Source organism: Ammospiza nelsoni, chromosome 21 (genome assembly GCF_027579445.1).
Source record: "Ammospiza nelsoni isolate bAmmNel1 chromosome 21, bAmmNel1.pri, whole genome shotgun sequence".
In the NCBI taxonomy this organism is placed as follows: Eukaryota; Metazoa; Chordata; class Aves; order Passeriformes; family Passerellidae; genus Ammospiza; species Ammospiza nelsoni.
Window position 1 is genome coordinate 4,308,255 of NC_080653.1, and position 27,944 is coordinate 4,336,198.

A 27,944-nucleotide genomic window follows, 5' to 3' on the forward strand; every position below is an offset into this window, starting at 1 on the left:
AAAAGGTCAGATAATACAACATGCTAAATGTTAAATACACACAGGAGGGATGTGTTCCCCTTGAGCACACTGCAATGGGGAATTATTTAGGAAAATACTGTCCATCTTTTCAGGACAACCTGCAAAGTGTCTTTGCAAAGATCTTACCTGTTCAGTGATGAAGGAGCTTGAAAAAGTGACAGCTGACCAAAAGAAGATGCCACAGCTGAGAATGATCTTCCTGTTGAAGCGGTCACCAAGGTAACCAAAGATCGGCGCCGCCACCATGAAACTACAGATAAAAACTGCAAAGGAGAGAAAAGGGAAAAAACATTTAATAAACATCAGACCAAGAACAGGAAGACTAATTTTCTGCAAGCCAAATCCTCTAGAGAACAGTTCCAAATAATTAGGCATTCTGCAGCCCTGCCTTGCAGAGCTGTGCAGGCCAATAAGGCTTTCTGAAGTCGGTGCTTCCTTAATCAAACAGATTTTTCATTCCCAGAGAAACTTCAGGCCAGGGAACTCGTATTACTTGAAAGCACCAGCCCCTCACAGTCTGACTGGGGATGGGCAAAACCAGGACAGAATAAATTAAGAGCTTCTGCTTAAATGTTACTGAGAAGGTGAAGAGGAGGATGGAAGGAGTTTCAAGCACACAGAAAACAAGGCAAGGGCTCCTTGTTGGCTCTTGCAGCAGAGATCTGAGAGAAATGGGCCACAGAAGCTGAGGTTCTTTCACCCTTCCTATTTAAAAGAAATTATGCAACAGTGAGGAACACCATTAAACACCACTATACTGACACCAGCCCTGTCTCCTCACTAGGTCCTTTCACCATCACTAAACTTGTATTTAAACCATCACTGAGCAGCAGCTTCACTAGAACAAAGAGTTTTAACCTACAAAGTCCAAATGGGCCAGGATTGTCCTCATCTGAAAGACTTCAAGTTGACCATTTGTTCCCTCCAAAAGCCCCAAAGCATTAACCTAAGAGCCCCTGTCATGTAAGAATGAGGCTCTTGACAGAGAAACTTCTGCAAAACCACCTCAATTCAGAGTTCATTCCTTTGCCCAACTCAGAACAACCTGGCCTGTGAACCCCCTGAGAACACCTGAAATGGATCATACACAACATGTCCCTTATTAATTTGGATTTTGGCAGAAATTTCCATGTCTGAAGCTGATTTTTACCTGGCTTTTGTCTGTCCACATTAGAGGACTGGATAAGGGCAATTACATGGACTTTATTGGTGTGCAGTATGAACTCTGACTATAACTGGCTGTCTGGGATTCAGCAAGTCCAGAAGGATTTGGGTAGGACACCAGAACACCTGGGGGTCTCTCTTTAGTCACACAGTCCTGACACTCATTTCTTATCAGGTGGGCCTTGGAGGGCACTGTGGGCTTTTGGCACAGCCCAACCCCAGCTGTCCACTTTTTATTGTATAAAATAAGGTGGGGGCATAGTATAGGTAAAAAAATAAAGGACAAGAGCAGAGGACACACCTCCTTTTGGGTGGAGTGTGCATATAAAATTAAAATGGTTAAGACCCAAATAATGAATTTTTCATGGGTGATGATATATGATAGTTCAAAAATGTGCAGAATGCTGAACTATGACTAAATGTCTTTTTTTTAGTATAGTAAGATGTCAAAGCTGCTTTATAAATAATACACATTAATTTGCATCTGTGTTTTGTGACCCATGTGAGTGTGTATGTATTTTGCACTGTGATATTTGAACTCAATTTCAGGATTACTCTTTTTACATTTAGAGTAAAATAAATCAAGATAACAGAGAAATGTTAAGGCCTGAAATGCAGCACATGCAACATATCACAGATACTTCAGTAGTAATGCTATGAACAGTTTTGTTCTTTAGCTCACACATAAATCCTATTGATAGAACTCAGTCCCTGCATCTATCCCAAAATCCTTGTGCAAACAAAGCCTACCAATAAAACTACAAGCAGTGTTCTCATCTCTGTTTCACAGAGAAACTGGACCAGCAGCAGCTCACAAATCTCTGCTCAGCAAGGGCACATCTGCTCTGGCCCCACTCCAGCAAGGCACTTAAGCACATGCTTATATTAGGCACTTCAGAGTCATCAATTCCATGATTAAGTGCTTTCCTGAATTAACACCAAGGGCTTGGCACCTTGCAGGGCTGGTGCAACAACCTGGCACGAAGGATGTGTGGCTGTTCATTGGGAATGAGAAGCAGAAAATGATTGTGACTCGTCCAGACCAGGGTGAGCACTGCAATTTGATCTTTCTCTTGGAAGGACACTACAATTCATTCATCTCAGACCCTCATTTTCTGCCATTTTTACAATGTAGAAAGGCACAAAACTGAAAAACTTCCAAGGGAAAATTAGAAACATCCAAGTCAGCATCCCAGCATTTCAAATATCAAATAATATGGTTAATTCAACTTTGAGACACACAGAGTGTCATTCAAAACTCATATTAATCAGTGGGATTATTAGCTTCAATGACCTCTGGATCATAAATGAAAAGTCTAATTCTGGAATCTGGGCAAAATGGACAAAGCTACTCTTTCAAATAAAACCAACCAAAAAAAAAAAAAGATTGTCCAATGACTTTCCAACAATACACATCCTTCTGCTGCTCAAATCCCTTTGGAGGATTTATTTTTGGAAGACTGTGAGCTGTGAGCTTTGTCAGTGGTAAGCAGCTGACTTGACAGCTCCGCAAGGTGTAAAATGAAAGGACAACAGAGCCAAATAAATAACAGGTAATAGAACACAGCTGTCACAAGAATAAATGCAATTTATATCAAAGTATTTATGACCCAAATATGCATCAGAGCATTGATTGACTCAAATAAATGCAGGGTATGATGGCTGTGTGGTCTGTCAAAAGGATTTTCCTGTTAGAGGCATTTCCCATGAATCAATTTTTGCAATTACTCCTGCCACTGACAGCAGAGACTCCTGAGCCCAGCCTGGGCTGGCAGAGCTGAGGTGAACAAAAGCAGGGCCCGTCCCCAGGTGGGATGGAAACCTGAGTTACTCTGGAACAGGAGGTTCTGTGAGGTTCTGTGACAATAAACACCACAAAGGAGAGACCTCATCCACATGACACAAAACTGCTTGTATGTTTTTACAAAACAGGATTGAACAAAACCCTGTAAGAATACAAACTGAAAGGCTGCTGAAGGGAGCTCCTCTTGTTCAGGACATCCTCAGTGGGAGAGAGGGGCAGCAGAAATGTTTAACCTGTAGGCAAGAGGGCTGAGCATAAGGCATTAGGCACAAATTACATTCCAGTAAAGGAGCCTGGCACTTGTGCCAACCTCCTCCTCTCTGGCTTCTCTCCCTTCTTCCACAGCATCTTCTGTTCCTTGCACTCCCCCACTCCCAAATTAATAAAACTGAAGTGACACCACAGCAGCTGCTGCTTCAGCTCAACCACAGCCACAAATCTTTTCTATTAGGGCAGCAGTGGGACAGAGGCTGGCATTGCACTTTCCTCTTCCCAATCAACAGCTCCTCTTCCCATTTTCACTTAGAGACATCCTAGAATATTACAGCTCTTGAAGAGACACAGAGTGCAAGTCAGGGCAGGGTTAGAAACCCACTGGGATTTAAGATGAGCTACTGTGAGGCAGTGATGGCACTGGGAGCAGGTACAGCTCTGGCAGTCCCATTATGGACGTGTACAGCTCATTTCTCCTGGTAAATGATCTCCAGCAGTGCCAGCAAAAGTGGCTCAGTCCCAGCACAGGGTGGAGCTGAGATCCATTTCTGCAGGAGTAAATTATCATGTGAGCAAGGGATGAATAAACAGACACACAGTGAATGCCATCAAGGAGGGAGGTTCTTTTAAGTACAGGTATTTTCAAAAGGAGAACCCATTTGTCTTTATTCCTCCCTTTGTGGCTTGGCCACTGGAACACTGCCTGTGGTGAGAAGGCAGGAAGAGTGTAATTGCCCAAACAGGATGGCTTGGTGTCTATTTCTGCCTCTGGATGCCCGTCCCACCCTGTACAGGTGCACAAGCACTTTCTCAGCCAGCACTGCCCAGCTTTTTCTGTGCATGGCTGGAATTACAACAATGTGCAGCAGAAAAAGCCTTACACGTCCCACCCAAACACCCACCAGACAGGGAAATCATCCTCCCAAGCCTCTATTGCTGCTGCAGGTGCTGCAGCTCCAGTCCTATTTCAGGATTATGGCCAGGGAGCTGCTATTCAGACACACTCCCCTCTCAGGAGCTGCCTGTGTACACAGGGGGAAAGTAAATCCAACAGTGGAAGCAAAGGAGATGAGAGAAGAGGAAGGAACTGTAAACTTTATATTCAACAGTCGCAAAATAACCCCTGCCTCCTGGAACTAGACACCATCACTTTTATTTTTCTCTTCTTTCTCTCCAAACAAAAACTTTACCAGCTTGACATTACAGCTATTCCCTGAAAAGGCTCTGACCTGCCAGCTCTCCACCCTGTGATTCCAAAGACACTTGCCTCCATCTCACTCGCTCTTTTCTTTAGTGGATTTTTGTTTAGTGGACTTATGAACCCAGAGATAACCCCAGAGAGGGGCTTCTCCTGCCAGCAGGTCATCCACAGAGCAGAATCAAGAAGGAAGAGAGGCAGTGACAGAGCAACACACAGGGGCTGCTGTTCCTCAGTTCCTGGAAGGTTGAGCAGATCACAGGCACCTCTGAAAAAACGTCCCTTCTTTTGGTTTTGACTTTAAGCACACAGGGCTTATCTTTTCCTGTCAGGAATAATGCTAGAAAGGTTCAGGGTCAGGTGAAAATAGCTTTCTCTACACAAGGATGCTCAACAAAAAAACCCTAGTGGGTATCTTTGAGTCAGCAGAAACCGTGTGTACACATCCAACTGAGTGCTGACAGTGAGTTTGGCTCTGTGGAAGGCAAACCCAGACAGCCTCTGCCTCAAGGGACTGGCATCCATTGAGACACTGCTGAGAACTGTGTGCTGAGAGCTTGATAACATCTTCCCAACAACAAATTGCCAAACAATGAGAACACCTAAACAGGCAGCTTGCCCTGGATGGGATGCTTCATGGGTGTGTGCAAGTACAACCCTGGGGTTTGGTCGAGCCACTTCTACCCCAGGGACTTTCAGTCATGAGTGCACGTGTTTCTCAAGCTGCTTGTGACACCAGTCACCATCCACCTGCAATGGTGAATAAAACTCTCCAACATCCCAACCAGCTCCTCTACTCCAAAGACATGTTTTTGCAATGCTTCCCTCTCTCTTTTAATTTTTATTTTCTCTATAATACAGCACATATATATATATATGTGTGTATGTATTATATACTATATAAATAATATATATTATATACATAATATATATATTATGTACATATGCATGTATAATAATAGCATAAACTCAGCAAATGCAACACAGCACATTTAATCACAGAGAGGCATGGGACAATTTAGAAAGAAAGTTAAACATTAATTTCTACTTTAGGGCTAAGGAAATTAAGACACAAGAGAGTAACCTGCCCATTATGAACTACAACATCTGGAATCTGGAACCTACACAGGTCTTCCAGCTTCAGCAGTGTCCTCTTTATATGATCATCTCTAAGTTGGAGGGATTTCTGAAGGTCTACAACCACAATTTAAAGTGATTTTTTTCTTACAGCACCATTTAAGCTAGGAAAACACAGATCCTTTCATGCTACTTAACCATTGAACCTGACCTGTGCCCCAGCTCAGGCACAGTGTGGTGATGGTCAGGCACTGGAAGAAGCTGCCAGGGCAGCAGAGAAATCACCATCCCTGGAGTGCTCAAAAACTGTGTAGTTGTGGCATTGAGGGCCATGGGTTAGTGCTGGAGTTGGCAGTGCTGGATTAATGGTTGGACCTGATGATCTTAGAGGTCTTCAACCTTAATTGGATGATTCAACCTGGATTGTATGATATGACCAAGGTAAAACTGGTACCTAATGGTGGGGCAGCCCAAGGCCCCGGGAACCTCAGCAATGTGATTTTACACATTCATCTTTTGAAGGAGGATGAATTAATACAATAGAATTGATTTCAGAAAATACCACCCTGAAACCATTTTTATAGGTACTCTGTTACATCCCTCTGCACATGGGCTTTGTTTTACTTCATTGCTAATTCAGCAGCCAACAGATGGATTGTGTTACTGCACTTTGCTGGGTGCAAAGCACGAGACCACCAGGTTCCAGACTCATGCAGACAAGAAGTTTCTGACAAGTGCGAGGAGCTTGGAAACACCATCAGTTCCATATGCCATGCAAAGCTGTCACACACTGACAATGTCGAACACAGGAGCATTAAAAAAGAAATAAAAACCTTGAGAATGTATCAAATCAATTGGAGTAAGGTATATGAAGGTTTGGGTTGGATGTGGTCTGAAATGTTCTCCCAGAACAGACCACAGGACAAAATGGAGAAAAATAAAAGCCTCACAGTGTCCTTGTGCTTGTTGAGTAAGGCAAAGTGAAAAGTCCTGCACTTCAGGCACAGCCCAGGGCAGTGCCACGGGCTGGGGACAGAGTGGGTAGAAAGCTGCCGTGGGAAAGGACCTGGGTGTGCTGGCCAACAGGGGCTGAACATGAGCCCAGATGTGCCCTGGTGGCCAAGAGGCCAATGCATCCTGTCAGGAGAGTGTGGCCAGCAGGAGCAGGGACACTGTCCCTGTAGTGACCATGGGTGAGGCCACACCATGAGTACTGCACCCAACTCTGGGCCCCTCACTGCAGGAACAGCATTGAGGGGCTGGACATGCCCAGGGAAGGGCAGCAGAGCTGGGCAAGGGGCTGGAGCACAGGGATGATAAGAAGCAGCTGAGGGAGCTGGGGGAGGGCTCAGCCTGGAGAAAAGGAGGTTCAGGGGGGACCTCCTGGTTCTCACATCTCCCTCCTGGTTCTCCACATCTCCCTCCTGGGGACCTCTCAGTTCTCCACAACTCCCTGACAGGAGGAGGCAGCCCATGGTGTTTGGATTGTGCTCCCAGGGAACAGGGACAGGACATGAAGGAACAGCCCCAAGCTGTGCCAGGGAACACTCAGGCTGGACTTCAGGAGGAATTTCTTCACTGAAAGGTTGTTCAGGCATTGGAAGGGGATTCTCAGGGAGGTGGAAGTGTCCCCATCCCTGTAGATGTTCAAGGATCAACTGCACATGGCACTCAGTGCTCTAGGCTGGGTGGCAAGGTGGGAATGGGTCAGAAGTTGGAAAGAGAGGAGAAAATATGTTTTGAAGGTGTGGCCCTAACTGCTCACACAGTCTGTGTTTTCCAGTGTGTGTTTGTGTTTCACAGGACACTCCAGACCATGTTTCCCTCACTGCAAATGCCACTCATCAGTATTCAAGCTCAATCTTGTCTTTTCCATAGGGAGAACACTGCACCATGAGGTGCCAGTTTTTTCCCTGCACAAGCTGATACAAAATGTAAACAACATGTTTAGGATGAGTATGTGCACATACAGTTGACACACACACACACAGAGGGAGGCTGTGGTACAACACACTCAGTTCCATTTGCTGAGACAGGGTCAGAACCTGGTTACAAAAACACCACTTCAGAAGCCAGACAAGGCCTGAACGCAGCTTGTCTGGCAAGTTCACAATTCACTCAATAATACACAAGATGCAGTGCTTGGAAGAGTTCAGTACTAATAATTCCCCTCTTTTTCCTCACTGCAGAAACCAGATTCTTCCAAGGGTTAGCCCCTATGTTCCCAGCAAAGGATATCCTGAAGTTTGCTTTGTTCACCTTAACTAACAAGAATAATTGCTTCAGTGGGAATTGCTGGGAAATCCACTCCTTGGAAACAGAAAGTAAGATAAGACTGTCCAGAAACCCAGCACTCAAATTTTTAACTGCTTTTTTATTCATTTTCTATATTATGTCCATTGAAGCTGAACTTAAAGATTCAGCCATTCATATCTTCCTCATTGCTGAAGGAGACTAAGGAGACTAACTATCTCATAAGGAGATAGTTACTCACAGTTATCAATTCACAACTCTTTTATGCATCTGAGGTTCAATTGATCTTGCTGTATTTCCACCATTGTACACTTTGAAATACAAGTGTAGAACAGTGGAAAAGCCAGAATTCTACTGTACTGTTTTATCTCTCTGGATGTCCAGCAAATTAATTTGGAGCAGGAGCTACCATGCTACAAGACTAAACTTTGAGCAGCTGTACAGAGACAACATCATTTAAATAGAAAAGAGGAAACCCCCTGTTTCTGCTGTTCATTGTGGGAATTACAGTGATCACATTAGCACTGTTTTAAAGGGATTTGGGCAACCTGAACATCAATATAACTGTTACTCAATGGATGGCTCCAGCATCCAGCTCCCAGTCCATCACTTTCCTTGTGCCTGAACTTGACTGACCCTGCAGTGGGAGAGCAGCAGCCATCCAGCCCTGAGGAGCAGCTTGTCCAGTGAAATAATAGTAGCAGAATGTTTTCTGTGACTTTGAGAACTTGAGGAGGAGCAGACACCACCTCTCCTCATCAATTCAAAAAATAATATTCACATTAGTGAGTTCCACAATCTGGTTCACTCCATGCAGAGGGAAGAGGAGGCTGTGGCACAGCTGGTTTCCATGGCAGTGCCATACAGAGCCATGCAGATTATTGCCTAAAACAGCATTACATTGCTGGCACTTGTCAGCAGAGCCCAGAAAATGTGCTTTTCTGGCAGTGTTTAAACTCTGCTTTTGCATTTCTTACTGTTCAGAAGTGATGGATGAAATAAGCCAAGGCCAATTCTGTTTTACAGCTACTTCCACTTTGTTTTCCTGCAAAATGCTTTCAGTGTGGTTTCATTTAGACTCCTGACCAAAGCTGATGGAAGACTCCTTGATTCAGTGGGCATTACAGCTGAGAATTTTATTTAGATAGAGCTGCTTATGGCTTCTAATGGTAGAGAAGAACCTCTGTGCCAATAAAAACACTTCTGCACCAGTAAGTTTACTGCATCCCTGTAATATTAAAGGTTATTACTGAGAAAGGCACAGTAGGCATCAAAAAGAATTGCTAAAAATGCAGAACAATTCCTTTTACAGTAGAACATTAAACAACTGAGAAAGGAACAACCAGTGTGAAATATGGAGGAGATCTAACACCATGAGTGACAAGGAAAAGGGAAAACTGAATCCCCTCCTCTCTTAGAAGACTGACCAGCCAGGTGGCATCAAATAACACTGGCAGTTGAAAAATGCAAATCAAAGGAGACTTTAATTCACAAAACTTAACTAAAGACTGGAATTTTAGCACAGGATGCCCCAGGAGTTAAGAGTTTATGTTTTTACAAAACAGGATTGGACAAAACCCTGCAGGAATACTGACTGAAAGGCTGCTAAAGGTAGCTCCTCTTGTTCAGGACATCCTCAGCTAGCCAGGATTTGGTATACCCAGGAACTACCACCCTATTCTTGTCCTGTTCATCTTTTTCTTCCCTACATGTGTGATCACAACCAAAGACTCTGGCTAATACACTGAAAGGATGCGGTCTGGAAGTTACAACTATTCCCACAGTATTCTGAAAAAAAAAAAACCATACCAAACAAACAAAATTTAGGAAGACAAAACTGCATCTGCATCATTTCTACCAGCTTGATCATGCAATAACCTATTAACAGATCCCTGAGCTGCACCCAGCTTATTCCTAAAAGCTGGAATGTGGCTGACAGTTACATTTCTATATTTCAGTTACTCTGACCCTGTACATACACAGATATGAAGCTCCCAGTCAGAGCTTTGTCCTGTTGCAGTTTCTCCTCCATTTGACTTAAGCAGCTCTGGGTGTTTGGGAACTCTCTGGTCACACAGGGCAGCAGGAGGTGCCAGCCCTGCCTGGCTGTGGTGCTCACACGGTGCGTGACAGGGTTGGTTTGCCACTGTGTAATCAGTTGCAGGGAAAGTTCATTAACTTAGTTAGCCAATTAGGATGGATTTGTATCCATTCTGGTCAATCCTGAATTAGACATGAGATCCCAGAGGTGCAGAGACTGGTCAATAGCTGTGCAGCACTGCAGCATCATGAGTGACACAGCTACAACATGACCAAAATATACCTAAACCAGTCTTGGCTGCTGTTACAGACACAGCCAGCAACCACTGTAGCACTCTGCTAGAGTGAAAGTCTGCTCTGAACAAATAGCACTTTTGCTTTTCCCTTTCTGTGCAGTTTTCCAAAATGTTCTGCCCGTTTTCCATCCCTCTGAGAGCTGCAGTCACAAATAACCCTCCAGCTGGGACGAGGCTGCTCCTATTTGCCAGGAGGATGAAACACCTACACCCAGGGCTCACAGCCAGAGAAAGGTGTCTTAAAAAAGCATTTAAATAACCACAAACCCCAAAGGAGCTTTATTTTGTTCTGCTGCCTTCCTCTACTTGAAGAGCTCTTTCTTGGCCATTGCAATTATGACTCCAGGCACACGCACGGCGCCACATCCGCCACATCCGTGGAAGCAAAGGTGAGATCTCCTCAAGGAGCTGCTCAGACTTTCCCTGGTGCCAATACAGAGCTTGTGTGACCATCTGGAGAGCAAAATCTGGGGCCTGCTGGGGGCTGAAAAAAAATTTTATCTCATTTCTGGCAGCATGAGCTGGAGGGTGGAAGTACAGCGAGTCCCCTGGGGCAGGGACAGGGATGGGCACCTTCACCCTCAAAGCCTTTCCAAGCACAGCAGACACTTAAACACATCAAGAAATGACAGCCTAAAGCTGGTAATGCAGGATAATCTAAATCCCTTGATCCTTGAAATCTGCATTGAGCACCATGAATTAGATTTAACTAGCAATAAAATACTTTAAATCTGTTATTCTCATAATAGAATGATGCTTCATTTGCGTGTGGTATAAAGAGGAATAATGTGCCTGGTTCCTGTTTGAGACAGAGAGGAAAGACTGTTTTCATACTGAAATGAGCTTTGCCATCCTTCTGTACAACAGCACTACTAATCCTGCGTCCTTCCTCAACAAACATTTTAATTTCAAATAATTAACTAGGATGCAATAGGAATTATTCTGTCTCAATCTCAAAGCCTACTTCCTGCAGCAATAGAGAACAGGATAAAGAGGAGACACTTGTACTGGGTATTGCTAATAAATTCCTTGCTACATGTTATTTACTGACAACAGCAGTTTCCTCAGAAAAAAGAAAAGAAAAACAAGGCAATAGGAAGTGCTTCCCCTTCTCTTTGGAGTGGAATCAAGAGCTCCTCATGTATTTGGGAGGGAGATCATCTGGTATATTCTCATCCCACATCTTTCGGACTTAAGGTTTGTTTGGGTTTGTTTTTAAATGAAAACCCTAAATAAATGACTATTCCACAGTGGGAATGCCTTGCTCACCTCTATACACAGAGCTCTCAATATCTGCTGGTTGCATTGCAAGAGTTACAAACTCTGCAGGACCCAAACATTCCCTTCCCAAACACGCAGCCGGGGCGCAGGAGCTCACTGGTCCCTCGTGGCACGAGGGATTTGGCCAAGGCTGGGACAGGATGATGGTTTTGCCAGCAGTCTTGGCCAGAAAGAGACCCTCAGCCCCTGCCTTCCACCAGCGCCTCAAGCCCAGGGGGATTTTGGAGCTACCAGTCCTGATGGCTACACTGCTGGGAGCCAAGGAAATGCTGAGAGTGGAGAGGAAAAGCTGCACAAAGCCTTGAAATGCACATGGATCTGCTTTGGGAATGGGGAGGGGACACAGCTCTTTGCTGACATTCTCCCCAGGCTGGCAGTGGCACTGATTGATTTCTTTTTAATTATTTTTACAGTTCTTTAGGGGGCTGTTGTAGCATCTATTGTGGGCTTGGCAAAACACATGCTCCCTCTTTGGAAGGGAAAATGGCCAGAGCTGCATTTTAATGATGGAATTGGCTGTCAGCTACCACAGCACTGACAGCCTTGGGACAGCATCTAATCTGGTGGGGCACAAGGAGTAAATGAGAGTTTATTCTCAATTTTCATGTCTATCATTGGCACCCACCAAAGAGAGTTAAAACTGGAGACATTTCTGCAGACTATGTGCTGAGGAAAGCACGTAAGCACAGGCACATGGGCAGGAAATGCTCTGGGGTGAATGAGGGACATGCAGGACACCCCAGATCTTGTTTCAGTGTTATCACCAAGGCACAGGAGCAGAGCACTGCTGTCCAGGGAGGGAAGGACAAGGAATCACATTCACACTGTGTGTTTGTGCATGTGCAGATAAAAGGGTGTCAGAGCTTGGTAGCAAACTCCTTCCACACCATTTTTCACAAAACTGTTCCCTTTCCAATTCAAGCCATACATCTTCAAGATCTGCTTATAACAGATCAGTAAAATGCCATCTTTTAAAATCAACAAAACTCAATAACTAAGGAAATTATCAATCTGAGGGGGAAAAAACCAGATTTATCTCTGTATTAGAGCTGACTTCCTTCACAAGGGTCAGTTCCCATCTTTCTGAATTTCCAAACACACTGACTTCACCCTGGTCTCACACTGCCTGCCTCTAGAAATCTGGAGGAAGGCAAACATTTGTCAAATTAAACTGAATTCTAAGGGACGAAAATATATTTTTTCTCATCATGAAAACTTTAAGAGGACATCTGAAATATCTGATTTTTATTCACTTGCTCTGAGATGCAGGCGGTGGCAGCAAGGGGGATTGCTCTTTAAATCCTGCCATCTGCAGCCTTATGCTAATTCACTTTTTTTAGGAATAGAAATCACTGTGGAATGAGAATATGCTAAAATTCACAGAAGATATGGATATAAAAGCCATTGTGGGTAATTGCCTTGGTTTGATGCTTATCCAACAACTGAGAATTGTCTTATTTTCCTCTAAGATTTCCCTCCTCCCAGGGCCATTAGTGCTATTGATAGCTTCACCTTTATTTGCAGAGGAAACACACACATTTCATAACACTACCCAGCCAATCCTTACTTCTGAAGAGCTGTTTGCTGGTCACAGAGGGAATTTCAGTATTTTGTCCTGCCCAATTACCTACTTTTTTCTGGGTTGCCTGTAAAATGCAAAGTGTCCTGTGCAATGACAGCTTTCTATATAAGCTACCACCCATTAGGGACTGGCCCAAAACCACACTAACTTTACAGGGGAAATTTCTGCAGCGCTGAGTGGGTTTCAATTCAAAGCACCAACACAGAAAAAGAAGAAAAAAAATAATCTCACAGTGGAATCTCACAGTTTCTCCCTAGCAGCCGTGTCCACCTTTCTGCCTGAGGCATTGCCAGTGAATAAATAAGTCCCCCAGTAAGATATCTTTCATTTAACCTCAGGAGAGCACTTCATAAGAACACAAGAACAATGACAACAGATCAGAAAACCATGTAGCCTTGCATCCTGTCTGTGGCAGGGACAGCAATCAGATCCTTCCGAGGAAAGTACACAGAATTCCTGCACAGGCAGCTGAACCACTCAGAGCCTGCCTTCAGCACTCCCAAGAATTATAATGGGTTATCCACACACAGATCTGATCTTTTAAGCTCAGGTCCTGACAATATTCCTCGTGACATTCATTTCCACTCTTCCTTGAGAACTCTTCCTTGAGAAGTTTTTGGAATGCTTTCCAGCAAACTGACCCCTCAGAAAAACATAAACCCCACATAAGAGGGGGGTAATGTAAAATCACATAACATAATGAAAATCCTTTTCGGGACTTTCATTATGCTATGTGATTTTACATTACCCCCCTCTTATTTTTGAGGACAAGCAAAATAGAAATAATGATTTTTGAAACTTCTCCTGTGAGAAGGAAGTGGAGGGTGTCTGTGAGAGTGCAGCAAGGGCCAGGGCTAGCTGCTCTGGACCAGACATGCTGGCCCAAAGTGTGGTTTGTGTGTAAAAGTGCTCACTGTCTGGTTTCATTATGAATCACAAGTCCTCTACAAGGCAAGGAAGGAACCATTTGCTCTCACTTACCCTGAGCCCTGATCTGATTCTCATTTATTACCCATCATTAAACTCACCCAAACACAGAAACCGTGTGCTGGACACAAACAATCACCAGCAGCTGCAAGAGACAGGTAATAAAGTGCTGAACCATTTCCTAGTGTGATTAGCAGCAGTGTGAGGGTCAGAGAGGAGTCTGAGCCACCAGACAGCAAGATCTACTTTTGGCAGAAAACAAAGCTCCAGCCCCTCAGCACTTGTCAAGCTGCTTTCTCCTGTGTTAAAGCACACCAGGTAACTCAACCTATTCTCCTCTGAGAGTCTGGCACCTAAACTACAACACAGGTATAGATATATAAAACTATCTACTGATTCATCTATCTAGATATACATATATAATTGAAGACATATTTATTTTGAAATACTACAGGCTTTCCAGACAACCACCAAACCCCAAGTATAAGATCCAGAAAATGCCAGAGGTATTTTGAAGATGACCTTAGGACATTCATAATACCCTCATCTCCCACACTTTTTCATGTCCAGCAAGCTTTAGGGAGAGTCTCACCATCATTCAAGCACCAGTGGTCTGAGAACAGCTCAGGGACCACAAATATTTTCTGCTTCCTATCCCATGCCACACGAAGCCCATCAGCACATCCATGGGCTGATCCCTCTATCATTCCAGATGCCAGTAACATTTCAAAAAGCTTTTGCATCACAAAGTAAATGCAAAGAAGCATTATCATTGACTGCCATTTGCAACTGTATATTGAGAACTAGGACAAGAGCTGAACAACCAGCAGGGCACAAATAAACACCTACAGTGACAGCAGCCTTCACCCCACAGTGAAGAGCCACCCCAGGATGCAGGGAAGCCTCTCACACACTGTAGGTGCTGTGCAACAGAATTATTTGCCAAGTCAATGTTGTCAGCAGTATTTAGAAAAACTCATGCCTCTTGCTGTTATAAACGACAATTTAGACAAAGAGCAAGTGTTTCACAGTGGCTGGGGGGCCTTCAAAAAGGGACAAATTAGTTTAGGGAAATTGTTGAAATACTGGCATATACCAGTGTTTAACTTGCCACGGTTTGGAAAAGGATCACAGCTACACTGGAGAATGAATCTCTGTGTGTCTCACAGAATCCCTGTTTTACAGTTGTTATTGCTAAGATTATCACCCATGTGTCATTCCTGACTTGGAAAAATATTCTAATGCCAAGCTGAGCTGCAGTTCCAGGAGTGAGCTTTGCAACTGAACTTGCTCCTATGGATAAAAGAACATGATATCTGTAGAAGACTCCAGGGTTAATCACAGTGTGAACAGCCTGTTTTAAAGAGTGTGACTGGACTCTGTTTAAAATAATCCCTCAGTTTAAATTTCTCTGGACCAGTATCTTTCTGGGAGAACAAGCAGCACTGGGAAAAACCACCCTGAAACAAACACTGCAATGCGCAAGGGTTGCAAATGCAATTCCTTCATGCATCATCAATTACCTTAATGGAGAAAAGGAAAGGCAACATTGGCTAAATGCAGGGATTGTCAAGGTATTAAAGAAGCCCATTTCAATTAGGTCTAAAAATGTAGAAGGTGGGCCTGAGGAGTGGCCAGTGGCCCATCTGGTGCTGGTTTGTGTTCAGTGCCTGTTCCATTCTCCTCCCAAGAGACCAGAAATGCCCAGAGGCACCGGCTGAGCTCTGCCATCACAGTCCTGTTCAGCTGGAAATGAACCTTGGGGGAAAACTTGGCATGGTGCTGCCCAGAGCTTATTTGTCTAGTGGCTAGACAAGAAACCAGTTTCTGGATTATGAATCTAGAAAGAATAAGTTCAGTAAGTACAAATGAGGCAATTTAACACATCTTTTATATACAATGCAAATATTTTCTCTGCTAGGTGTGTCATACTGAGTCTCTGGAAGGTGTAACATTAGCAGCTGGTAGGAATATCTCACTGGGGAACTTTCATTGAAAATTCAATATCCCTTGTACATCATCCTTTATAATACCTCTTCTGCCATAAAACATCCTCTATGAGAACAAGGACAACTTTGGACAATTTGCTTTTAAGGAAAATGTTTGCTCTCTTCATGTTTTTTGGGTTTTTTCCCCCCAGAGATACTTTCTTTTAATATTTTCTCTTTGTTTTGCCACCCTCCCCCTCAATATGACATATTTGCTGTCACACTTGCTAATAATTTTCCCCATTATCACATCCATGGGTTTCAAAGCAGTTGGCAGGCAGCAGGGCTGCTACATCAGCCAAAAGCTGGAAGTCACTGAAGGCTCTGGGTGGGTAAAGGAGGAATGAATCCACCTACATTTTTATAAGAATTTTCTAAGAATTACAACCCAATAACTCTTAGAGACAGAGCCTCTTTCCAGGCCCCCCGTGACTAAGCCACAGAGCTGAGGCAGTCTCAGCTCCCTGAGCTGTAACAGCAGTGGTACCTCACTGGTGCTCCAATGTGATGGTGGGAGATGCCAATTTAAAAATAAAGCAGGAGATGGTGAGAACTAAACCAGCAAAAATCATGAGACATTTTCATGCTCCTGTTCTGTAGTTTTACTTTCAAGAAGACAGATAAAGGAGATGGATTTATCTAGTGAAATATTGCATGGTTCTCACTGTAATAACTGTTTACATCAGCTCTTCTGAAGTAATATCTATTTTTAGTATCAGGCTTTTAAAAGATTCTTAGCTCAATCACTAATTTTGAGCTTTTAATTTACCCTGGGAGCAATTTTTCAGGTGGAATTAGTGCCACTTCACTTTGATTTGCAGGCACAGTTAGTAAGTTAAGCATTTACATATCCCAAACTACACCTGGAAAATGGAAAGCTGCTTTTCAAAAAAGACCATATGGTTAAATTGAATAGAACTCAGTAAAGACTTTTTTTTCTTTTTCTTTTCTTTCCTTTTTTTAATTGGTGGTAAAGTTATTCTTTAACTCACCCATCTTTCTTAACATGACTCATTCTATCACAAAGGCTCTCATGAAACAATTCCTTTCTTTGTCAGACTTTGTCAATGATTTCTAGTGCTCAAGAGATGTGGCCAAGGGCACTACAAGAATTTTATTGTTATTTGTACTCCAGGTAGTTTGGACAAAACCACAGGATGCTGATGACACAAACACAGTGCTGACAACTGATACCATCAATTGCTGAGGTGACCAGGACCACTCACATCCCTGGGTGAGGCAGAGCCAAGGAAAAATCCAGTAATTGTGAATAAGGCAGAATTAAAAACAAAGAATTCAGGACATACTTCAAACATCCTTCAAGGAAAACAAAACAAACCCAACCCAACCCCAGACAGACAAATCCTCTGCTGAAAATGTCACTGTGTAACTCTTAGCAAGGTTGGTTTTAACAGGCATTCATCAGAGGCTGGCAGGGGATCATCCTGCCTCCACAAACTGATGGTCCAGACTAAGAAGGAAGCAGGGAAATGACACAGAGAAGAGAGCACCTTGGCCACCACTGTCACTGCAAGGATCTCAGACATAGGGTGGGATTGTTGGGGTCTCTGTGCAGGGCCAGGAGTTGGACTTCATGATCCTTGTGGGTCCCTGCCAACTCAGAACTCTCTATGATTCTATGAATTGTAAATTCATAGAAATTACAATAAAAAAAAAATCAAAGCTCAGACTGTTTTACCTGCACTGCCTCCCTAATTCACCTCCAAGTCCACCCCAACAGTAATTTATTGTAACCATCCATTTGAAGTTAGTGCAGCTCCAAATGAGCAAGTTTTTGTAACTCCTTAGTTCTTTAGGGCAACTCTTTGCAGGAAAGGTCTGCTACTATTAATGTTCTCACTTCAACACCACTGTCCCACAAGGAAATAAATTAGAGGTGCCTCATCTCCAGCTCAGCTCACCTACAAAGAACAAGGGGAATGAGGCAGGAAGAGAATATGTAAAGTAAGTCTTCTGTAAACATTAGTGGATTAAAAGCTTGGAAGGAGCAAATGGTTAAAACTGTTCAAAGGTTTAATTGCTAATAAACTAATGTATAACTGAGTGGGGGAGTAAAAGATATCAGAACTGAACTTTCCCTAGAAATGTCCTTTCCACTGAAAACCAAACCACTTTCCTGCTTGCAGCAGCAAAGACCACAAGAATGTGTGTGAACCCCCCCTTCTACTACTCATGCCATCAAAGAACTGTTTATTTTTCACCTGTGATTTAAAAACCTGAGCCTTCCACAGTCATCTGACTGCCTTGAAAACAACCAAAGAAAGTTTTAGCAAAAAAATGTTTATATACATTTACGTAACTGTACATGTACAGTGAATTAGGGTGAGTAATGGATTATGATCAGTAATATTTTCTCTCCAAAACTAGGTTCCCCGCATAATTTAAGGAGAAAATGGGTCTTTGCTCTATAATCTTAAATCAGCATACAGGAAACATCCCCAAATATGTGCATGCACTGGGGGAAAGGGGAGAGCATGGGGAGGTTGATACAACAATACACCATTCATGCAAGTCAGGCTTACTTGTGTTAATTGGAATCTAGTTCTGCAGGCTGCCAACACTACCCAATACCACGAGGAATGTTCACTTTTGCAAAGCCAGGTACAAGTGCCTATGAATGAGTCACTGCTCCTCAGGTGCATTTGGGTCTTTATATGGGAATCACTGCAGCCCTGCTGACCTGTTCTTGCTTCTGCCATGGCTACAGATCCCAAAATTGTGGCCCACAACATAACAGCAGGTTCTTTCCAGCCAGACCAATGCTACTTCCAGTAGCAATGCTACTTTTATAGCGATAAATCACTACACAAATTTGATTGTGAGGGTGCAGAGTGGTCTGGTACACAGCCCAAAAGGCTTGAGCAGCACTGGTTTGGAGGAAAAGTCACCTGGAACTCCACAGAGAGGACACTAGAGAAGCAAAACAATTGCATGGACTGGTCCAGGACCCCAACATTCCACTCCTGCAAACACAGCCCTGGATGGCTGCTGTGTTACAGGAACCAACCTCAGTTCTCTTCATTCCCAAACAGCACCTTCAGTGCTCCAGAGTCATTCACACTCTGTCAAGACTGTTTGGGTTATCCAAGTGATCTCTCTCTCTCAAATCCCACAGTATGGTGTCACCCTGGGGATCTCCCAGGGGGCACAGACCAAGCCTGACCTCTTTATCACCTGATGTCTCCCTGCTGTTCTCATTCTCACTAACTCACCTGCAGAACTGCAGCTCTGTGCTCTAAAAAGTGAGAGTTCTCCAGGTGTGGGAGACAAGACAAAACCAAAACAACCTTAAAATAAATCTTTTCAGAGAAAGCACTTCAGGCTCCCCTGGGATGAAGCATTTTAAATATATCAAATGTACTATAAATATAAAAAATAGGTATATTTTCTCACCCCCCATTAATAGAAGACCCTGATCCAACTTTACTTAATGTCAAAGCAAAAAAACCTTTTTCTTCTGAGCTAACATTTACCTTTACATTGGGGCCAAGATGTATCAACAGCAGCTGATACCATACTGAGGCCACACACAAACGCTCCCCTGGTCACCACACTTGAAAATTAAATTTATAAGCAGAGTGAAAGCAAGAATTAAAGATAAGCAGCTTTTCCACTTGCTACCAAAAGCTTTTAGTGCCACTCAAGAAGGGGAGGAAAAAAAGTAACCTACTTATAAGGCTTTTGAATATGGTAGCCATAAAATACATAATAACTGATAATGAAAATGTTCATCTCCCTCTTTCATAATTACAGCTATGGTGGTAATGAAAAAAGTCAAGGGAGCCAGACCAGCCCTTCTGAACTACTTGTGCATAAAACTGTGCAAATACCAGTTACATGAGACTGCACTGCTGGTACTAAGAGGAAAAAGCTGTTTGAAAGTATTACACAATACCAACAAAAATCCTGTCTTCCACTCTACAGTGCTTGAATCAAATTCTGAGGTCCTAGGAACATACATGGGGGCATGGACAGTCTGTGTTAAAACTGTGGGGACTTTGGGTGGAATAATAACTACTTCTCTAAAATCTGTGGGAAATCTTTCCCCTCATTATTATAATAAATAGCAGAAGTGAAGACAACCTTGGCAAGAGGTGTCTGAACTACAGCCTGAGGGAAAATAGGCCAATTTCTACTCATAGAACAGATGTGCCACAGGCAGCCAAAGTGCAAGTTTCCCTCACAACACCCAGCCCAAGTACCTGAAAGGCCAATGGTGAGGACAAACTTTCCTTGTGCAAAGCAGAAAGTCAGGATGGGGGAATGAATTGTTATCTTGTGCTACTGGCCCTGCATTATCATAAAGTGAAGATATTAATGTGAAGATATTAATGAAGATGAGGCAGTCTGGAGATTTTCCCTGCTCTAGTGGCCTGCACTCACTTGCTGACACAAACAGCAGAAAGATAAAATACAACAGCAGCTGGAGCACTTCCCTCCTCTCAGCAGGAAGCAAGGACACCTTCCCTTCCCACCCTGACCATTTCATCCCCCCCAAAGAAGATTTACTTTGCAATCCAGGGCAGTCCAGTGAGAACACAGGCTGTAAATGGCATTTTTATACTTCAGTCCTTGGTGCTTGGGCACTGGGCCAGGGCATAAACACGTTTGCCTCCAACCTGCTCACTGATTCAGGACAATACTCTCCTCCTTGATTGCAGAGGCATTTTCAAATGGGTTTAAGTGCTTTCATGAATCAGACACTCAAAATGCCATGACTTCTCAGGAAATCAGACTGTTCTAGCACACAGGAGAAAAAGACTGAACTTGTAAAGGATGTAGGTAGGAAATCAAGTTCTGAACTTTGTCAACTCACTCCAGTGAAATAAGACCAACCCTTGTCACAACATTAATCAAGGCATATTGAAAGTGCCCTGCTTTCTCCTCTTCATTGCTTAAACTGACCTTGCTTAATCCCTACATCAGCAGAATCCTACAGAAGGTGGAAAAATTTCAGAGAAAAGGACACAAAGTCAGGGATGGAGGGGGAAATGGGGAGAAAGGTTTTGCTCATTGTTGAAAGGGTTTGGAGGATCTCCTGGCAGAAAGAGAGCTCCACCTTGTCCTCCCACTTTGAGCACTAGACTGCCAGAGAAGTAACCTGGATTTAAGAATTCTTAGTGTTGTTGGAAGCAGGGTAGGACATGGTGGACCAAACCATTTGCAGTCATAAGAAGAGCAAGCACAAAGTATTCTATAAGCATTCTATCTCACCTCCTGGCTTGCACACCTGAGGAACCACCTCCTTGGGAAGTGCTCAGGTGCAGGAAGCCATTCACCCCAAAGGAAAGCCCATGAACTTGAAATAGAAAACAGAAAGTGTTTAGATGATGATTTTCTCTGTTCTAGCAAGAAGAGGAGTTAAGTGGTGGAGTAGGAAGCAAAATGTGAAGATGGAGTCCAGTTCTGCAGAGCACAGCTGAGGAGAAAGTGTCCATTTAGGGAGAAGCAGATGGTAGAAAAGAATCAAGCAGCACCTGCAGCTCATGTAAAATGCACATATTCAGGGGTAGCACCTGGAGAATATTGTTTCTGCATGGAATAAATAAAAATGTTAGAGAGGTACAGCTGCCACCATAAGCCAATGACAAGAAGATGGGAGTCAAAGGGAAGTGAATTTCATCAAGTCTGATTTATCCCACCATTGTGCTGCATCCACTGTGTCAAGACCCATTCTCAGTGCATGTGTTTATAGCTTGGCGGGAACAATCACAGCACAAGAGAGCTGATTGTGTATTTGTGAAGTTGTAACCTACTGAAAGGTTACTCTATGTCAGCTCAAGAAGTAGGGCAACACAGGTAGATAAAAGTTTCCCTTTTCAAATGAACAGAGATTGTAGCTGGAATTGACCCTTACAGGAAAAGTGAGCTCACAATAAGATTTATGAAAGAGTACCTGGCATTGGTTGGCTTTCTGGGAAATCAGGGGCTGAAAGGCATCTGGGGGAATGCCCATCCCTGTGCACATGAGGAAAGATAAGCTTCTTCAGAGCCCCAGTTATCTGTGATTATTCACCTTTCATGAGTCCTTGCTGACCTCTCACCTCCTTCCATTTCCTGGCTTGTGACCTTACACTGCACACTCCTGCCTGCCAGGGTTTCCTCTAATGACATCTCTATGCTATTCCTGAAGACAGAGACTTTCCCCCTTCTGCATGGAATTTCCATGGATTTCCATGGAATCCTTGCAATAACCTCCATTTGATACATCTCAGTTTCCACCTGCAGAAGTTCCTGAGCTGGAGCTGGTTGGAGGATTCAGGTGCCCAGTAACAAGGACCAAATCTCTGGGTCTAAATATTAATTATTAATTAATTATTATATATTCATTAATTCATATATTAATTAATTAATTAATTAATAACAGTAATGCTGCATGTTCAGGAACTGGACTGTAGTTCTCATCCTGGCTCTGCTGTGCTACTTTGGGCAGGTAATTTTTCCCATTTGGCTTTTCTTGGTTTCCCCATCTACAAGGCCCAGCCTTACAAGCCTTCCTGATATAAAACATCCTGAGATCTTTGGACAACAAACTCTATCATGAGCCAACCACTGCTATTATTAGAGCTCTTGTGTGCTACAGAGACTCTGGCAAGAGACACAAAAGCAAAATAAATTCAAGGGCAGAGAGAGCAGACAGAGCAATAAAGCACAAAAATTGTAGAAGGAAGAGAAAATAATCTAGTGAAAACCAGAGCACAGCACTGGGGCATTACTCCCATGGTATAGTGTATATGGAAGGATAACACTATTTTGAAGCAGTTTAAAATCCAGCTGGAGCAGTACAAGTCCAGTTGTCCACCTCCTTAGTCTCTGTGTTCCTAGTGGCCTGTAGTTCTGTAGCTGCTCCTACCTAACTCCACACATAGAAAAGACTTTTTGTATGGTTTGGTTTATAAAGGTATTGACTGGCTACAGCTGTACAGCTCAGTTAGGCACAGAGATGCTCTACCACCTTCTGAGTTCAGCCAGGTTTATCCTTTCTCTGGCTGGGAAAAGAAGCCAGTGAGAACTGAAATGCACAGGAAAGCTTGGATGCAGAGCTGTGGGAGGGTCAGCTAAACCAATATTTACACAACTGCATATGTAGTGCTGTAAAAGGGAAGATCAGCACACAGTTACAGCATCATTTGGAGATAAGTGAAGCTCAGATCACCAGTTTTATGTGTGCCACTCTAGAATGCTACTGAGCAAGCAGCAGTTGTGCTCTATCTGTCAGTGTGTCCTCTGCTGTCACAGGATGCTTGCTGTAGAGCAGACCATGGTCTGCTTCTTTCCATTATGCATGAGGCTGGATTGTCCTGTGATTTTTCTGTACAGAGAATTACAGTGTCTCTATAACCAGTTTACATTTTCTCTTGGTTAAAGAGCAGCTTGTATGTCAGGATTAATATAAATGAAGACAAAAACTCTATTTGTGCTTGCAATTCCTAAGTAACACGTCACCTTTGCTTTCCAGAGAGCATCAGAAGCTGAGAGTATGGACTGGTTTGGAAGTGATCAGAGGGAGAGAGATACCAGATCAGCTGTGCCTGCCAACAGTGGGGTGTGGGATGAACACAGGGTCAAACATTATCCTTGGGGGATTTCTTTTCCCCGCTTTCTGTTTGGATTTTCAGATCCATTTCCTCCTAAAAATTTGTGCAACCTTGTTTCTCAGTTAAAAGGCTTTTAAAAATTTTAGAAGTTTTTTATTTTATTGCCTTTTTGGTGAGTGATATGAACTGCATATAGACATTTCGCGCTCCCCTTCATTAACATTGTAAATTAATTTAGGACTGATTTAGATGCAGGATTAACAACCTGAGGACTAATCCACTCTTTATTCAGAGGACATAATCAGGATGAGCAGTCTTTGGTCTCACATCACTCCATTAGTTAGCAGGACCATCTCATGGGAAGCAAACAATATTTGTGTCTGCTGGCAGAGGAACTGTTCAGGGTTAGGGCAGAAGAGTGGGAGACACCTGGCCTGGCTCCAGCTTTGCTCCAGGCTTCTTCTGCAACCCTGGGCAGGTGCTCCTACACTGCACCATTTCCCCTGACTTTAACATTGAGGAGTCTGGTTTAGAGAAAAGACAAAAGATTACAAGCAATGTTTGTGGTGGTTTAGGGTAGTATCTTTTATTTAAGCAGGATTAAGATACCTGGGCCGTGGGCCACCTGCCAACACAGAAACTTGGTAAGCTGGAGGAGTAGATTTGATAAGCCTTCAGTTACATGTCCCTATCCTTATTTACATGAAATGGTTTTATTTTCTGAGCACTCTTTTCCTCTGATAGCACTGTGATTAGTACATCATTATCTATACTGCAGAAGCAAAATCAAGTCCTCAGTTTTCAGATCAGCAAAATAAACCCAAGAGAAAACACTGCTTTTCTAAAAGCAACAATTACCTGTCAGAAAACTTGACACACTCAAGAGAAACTCTGCACTATCCCAGTGATGCTGTTTTCAGATATGCTGTGTGTTTACCAGAGAAACAAATAACATATCTTGCAATTAACAAATGAATATCCTGCTGAAGTTAGCTTTTACTTGCTGTCAATGAATAATCTTCAGAAGGATTTCATCCACTGAAGTGAATGGAGATTAAATACATGCTTTGGCAAGTGTCCTTTTCCACCAGAATATTTTCTTGAAAGCACTTTTTGTCTAATGATACACTGAGGACCTGTTCCCCTGAGTACAATAAATAAATACAAATAATTGCTGTAGAAAAGAGTGTGACAGACAGGCAGTGCCATTTTGGGCATAACTGATTGATGCTTTGTATAATCAGTGACACTTGTAAAGCTGAAACCTTCTGTTCTGGACACATGCTGCTCACATCAGAAGAGCTGAACTCTGCTGTCCCACAAGGACAGCATTTTTAAAACATTTAATACAAATTGTTATTAATTGTTTGCATTACATTACCAAGAACTACAACCACAAATGAGGAACCTGCTGTGCCACTGGCTGCAGGAAATAAAAAAGGAGGGGATATTGCAGTTCACATCATTTGAAATCAAAGACCAATTGATGGAGTTCCAGAACAGTCTCACCTTTAGTGAGATCATAAAGAATGAATGATTTTCTACAATTCAGTGTTGGCCACAATTTCACAGACAAGCTCCTGACAGGTGTTGGGTACCCACCATGATAGCATAGGAAAACATGTCATGCTGGCACACTATTTCAAAGCCTAACAGAATTCTCACTTTTTCAGAGATATAATTGTTCCAGCATGGCTCCCTCAGACAGATGACAGTGACAAGACAGCTACAGCACCACAAATCCGTGACTCTAATTAATACTTCTGCAGGAGCTTTTCAAAGCAGACTGTTTTCTTAAAACCCTGCAGTTCTTACAAATCCTGCTACTCCTTTCTACTCTCCTCGAGGATCAAATATGCTGTGGTGTGTGCATGAGACTGGCACTCAGTGTCACCCTGTGCAGCTCACTGATACAGACCCCCCTCTAAACCCCTCAGGACAGAGGCCACAGAAGCTGGGATTCTCCTGGGCTTGTTCAGCTCTGCCTAAGGATGTCTGAGACATGAAAATGCCTGCTCCATTAAAAGGACATCAGAGCTGCAATGATCCTTCCTTACACAACAAGAGAAATGCTGGAAGCTAGCAGCAGAATTCCAGGGCTCTTGTTCATCCATGAGTTCTCATGGATGCAGTGGTTGTTAGCCTTGCCTACAGCTTTCATGCTTGGGTTCTTGCCCCAGTGAGTTTTACATTTTCATGCCACACCATGCTCCCAGGGACTGTCCATTCAGCAGATTCTCTGTCAAGCACTTGAAGGGCAAAATACATCATACTTATTACCAACTAAAGAAGTGAACAGGATCCTGGTGTTGGTTTTCTGATCTAGGGGAAGGTACCATCTCCTGTCTGAATTTAGTTCTTATAAATAAAATAATTATTGGTCCATTGTACACTCAAGTCATTCTGAGACCATACCTCCTGCCCAACAGCAAATCAAGGCCAAAAAAACCCCCTCATGTTCATTTAGCTCCCCAGTAGGAGTGTATTTATTTACCTTTCTAAGAGCATATTTCACAATCAATATGCCCATGCATCAGAATGAAGAAATCTGTAAGCATCAGACAAATAGAATGTTAGAAAGAGCAGGGAGAGATGAAACACTTTCTTACCTGTCTGCAGCAAGCCAGCCCCGCTGTCTTTGACTCCAAAGTGCTGCTGGATGTCCAGTAACACACCTACAAGGAAAACAGAGAATATGCTCAGTGCCTTCAGCCTTTGACAAGCATTCAACTCAGACCTTTTGTGATGCATCAGCAGAGCTTCAAATTCCAGTTTAAACACATAACTTCTAAAGGTTGTACTTTTTTTTTTTCCCTACACATGCACTCACAGTAATTTTGGGCTGCTACAATAAAAGCAGGGGTGGGCAGATGCAATATCACACAATGAGCCTGGGAATTAAATCCTCATGAATGGAAACTGGTCTTTTCTTTCTACTTAAATAAGATCAGACTTTTCTTTTTGGGTGTTTTTTTTGTTTTTTTTTTTCATAATCCAGACCTCTTACTTCTGTTATTTCACAGAAATACAGGGAAACTGATTCTGCACCTAAGGTGCTTCTAATGGTTTGACAAGACTGATTGAATCCAAGACAAGTTTTAACAAATCTCTGCTGGGAGGAGATATGACAGATTGATAGCAATGATGAAAGGTTTCATATTTAACTAGTTCTGGGGAGTTCCTACTTTCAAAGCAAATATAACAAATACATTTAAAATACCTTAGTAAAGGTGGGTAAGTGACCAGATGCTCAGATTTAAAGCATCTACAAGCAGAACCAAACCAAATCTTCTGCCTTCCTTGAACCCCAATAAATTAATTGGCACATGCAAAATTAGCAGGTTTTGAAGTATTTACACATTCAACTGGACTTAACATTTTTGTACCAAACACTTTCACACATGTAACATCAGGTGTATGGGACAGCCATGTTTTTGTAACCAACAAACCAAGATGAAAACCCAGAGCAGAGCTTCAATAGCTCATTTGGGGGCACACAGGTTTGCCAAGCTCTCCATGGTCCAGTGGTCTCAGATGCAAATCCATAGGCCTGAATATTTGTCAGTGGTCCAAATAACCAGCATCTGACTTCCTGGGTCTGGAATTGAGGCTGTTGCTCTCTTTAGATCTGGGGCTTCCTTGTTTTGACTGCTGTCTTCCCCAAACCTGAGTTATGCAAGTTTCTTTTCTAAAAAGAAGAAAACCATTCTCTAACCACACTGGACATCCACAGAAGTTCACCTCCAGCTCAGATTCTCATCCAAGGCTTTATCCAAAGTCATTCTTCTCATCTCTGCAGGTTACAGAAATCAGCTGAACACCAACCTGAATCACTCACCATAAATGTCCCAGCTTTTGGGACTGCCAAGATCACACTAAATGACAAACACAAGGAGATAAAAGACCCAGAGATAACCATTCCCAGAAGACATCTGGGACAATGCCAAGGGAACAGTCATAAATTAAAGACACTAAAGGAAAAGAAGATGGAGAGAAGGAAAGAAAAAGGAAGAAAGCTCATTTGAGCTATTCTGTACTATTTGTATATCACTATTTACTCAGGACAGCATTCAGGTGGGATTTAGGCCTCCATATCTGCCCAGAAACATTAGTTCAACCTCCTGCAACACCTCCCACTTCCCCATTCTCTCATCAGACTGTTTAGCCCCAAACAAGAGGGCTGAGGGTGGGGAAGGGTGTGAACCTAACTAATGTATGTCATTACTGATAAATGTGGGGAGATGCAAAGCCAGACTCCTCACACTGGTGCCCAGTTAAAGAGGCAAAGGGCAACAACTGAAACCTGGCAAAGTCCATTTAAAAACAAGGAAATGAATTTTTACTGCCAGGGAGGTCAAGCTTGGATGTTCAGAGAGGTTGTGGGCTCCCCATCCCTGGAGATAACAAAAACCCAACAGGACACACTCCTGTGCAACCTGCTCTAGCTGACCCTGCTTTCAGCAGGGGGCTTGGATTAGATGATCTCCAGAGGTCACTTCTGACCTAATTATTCTGTGATTCTATACTTTTCTGAAGGATTA

At 43.1% G+C, this 27,944-nt stretch overlaps 1 protein-coding gene across 2 annotated transcripts in view; it reads right to left on the bottom strand.

Moving 5' to 3' along the window:
* Positions 1–27,944, bottom strand: part of LOC132082520 (sphingosine-1-phosphate transporter SPNS2-like) — a 135,533-nt gene that overhangs the window by 73,342 nt on the left and 34,247 nt on the right. For both annotated transcript variants that reach the window (XR_009419816.1, XM_059486824.1), the window contains exons 2-3: positions 26,013–26,078; positions 148–284 (exon numbers count right to left, since the gene is read on the bottom strand). Coding sequence is in view for 1 of the 2 variants with exons in the window: in XM_059486824.1 (XP_059342807.1) it covers positions 148–284; positions 26,013–26,078 (203 nt within the window). In the remaining variant the exon portion in view is untranslated. The remainder of the gene's footprint in view (positions 1–147; positions 285–26,012; positions 26,079–27,944) is intronic.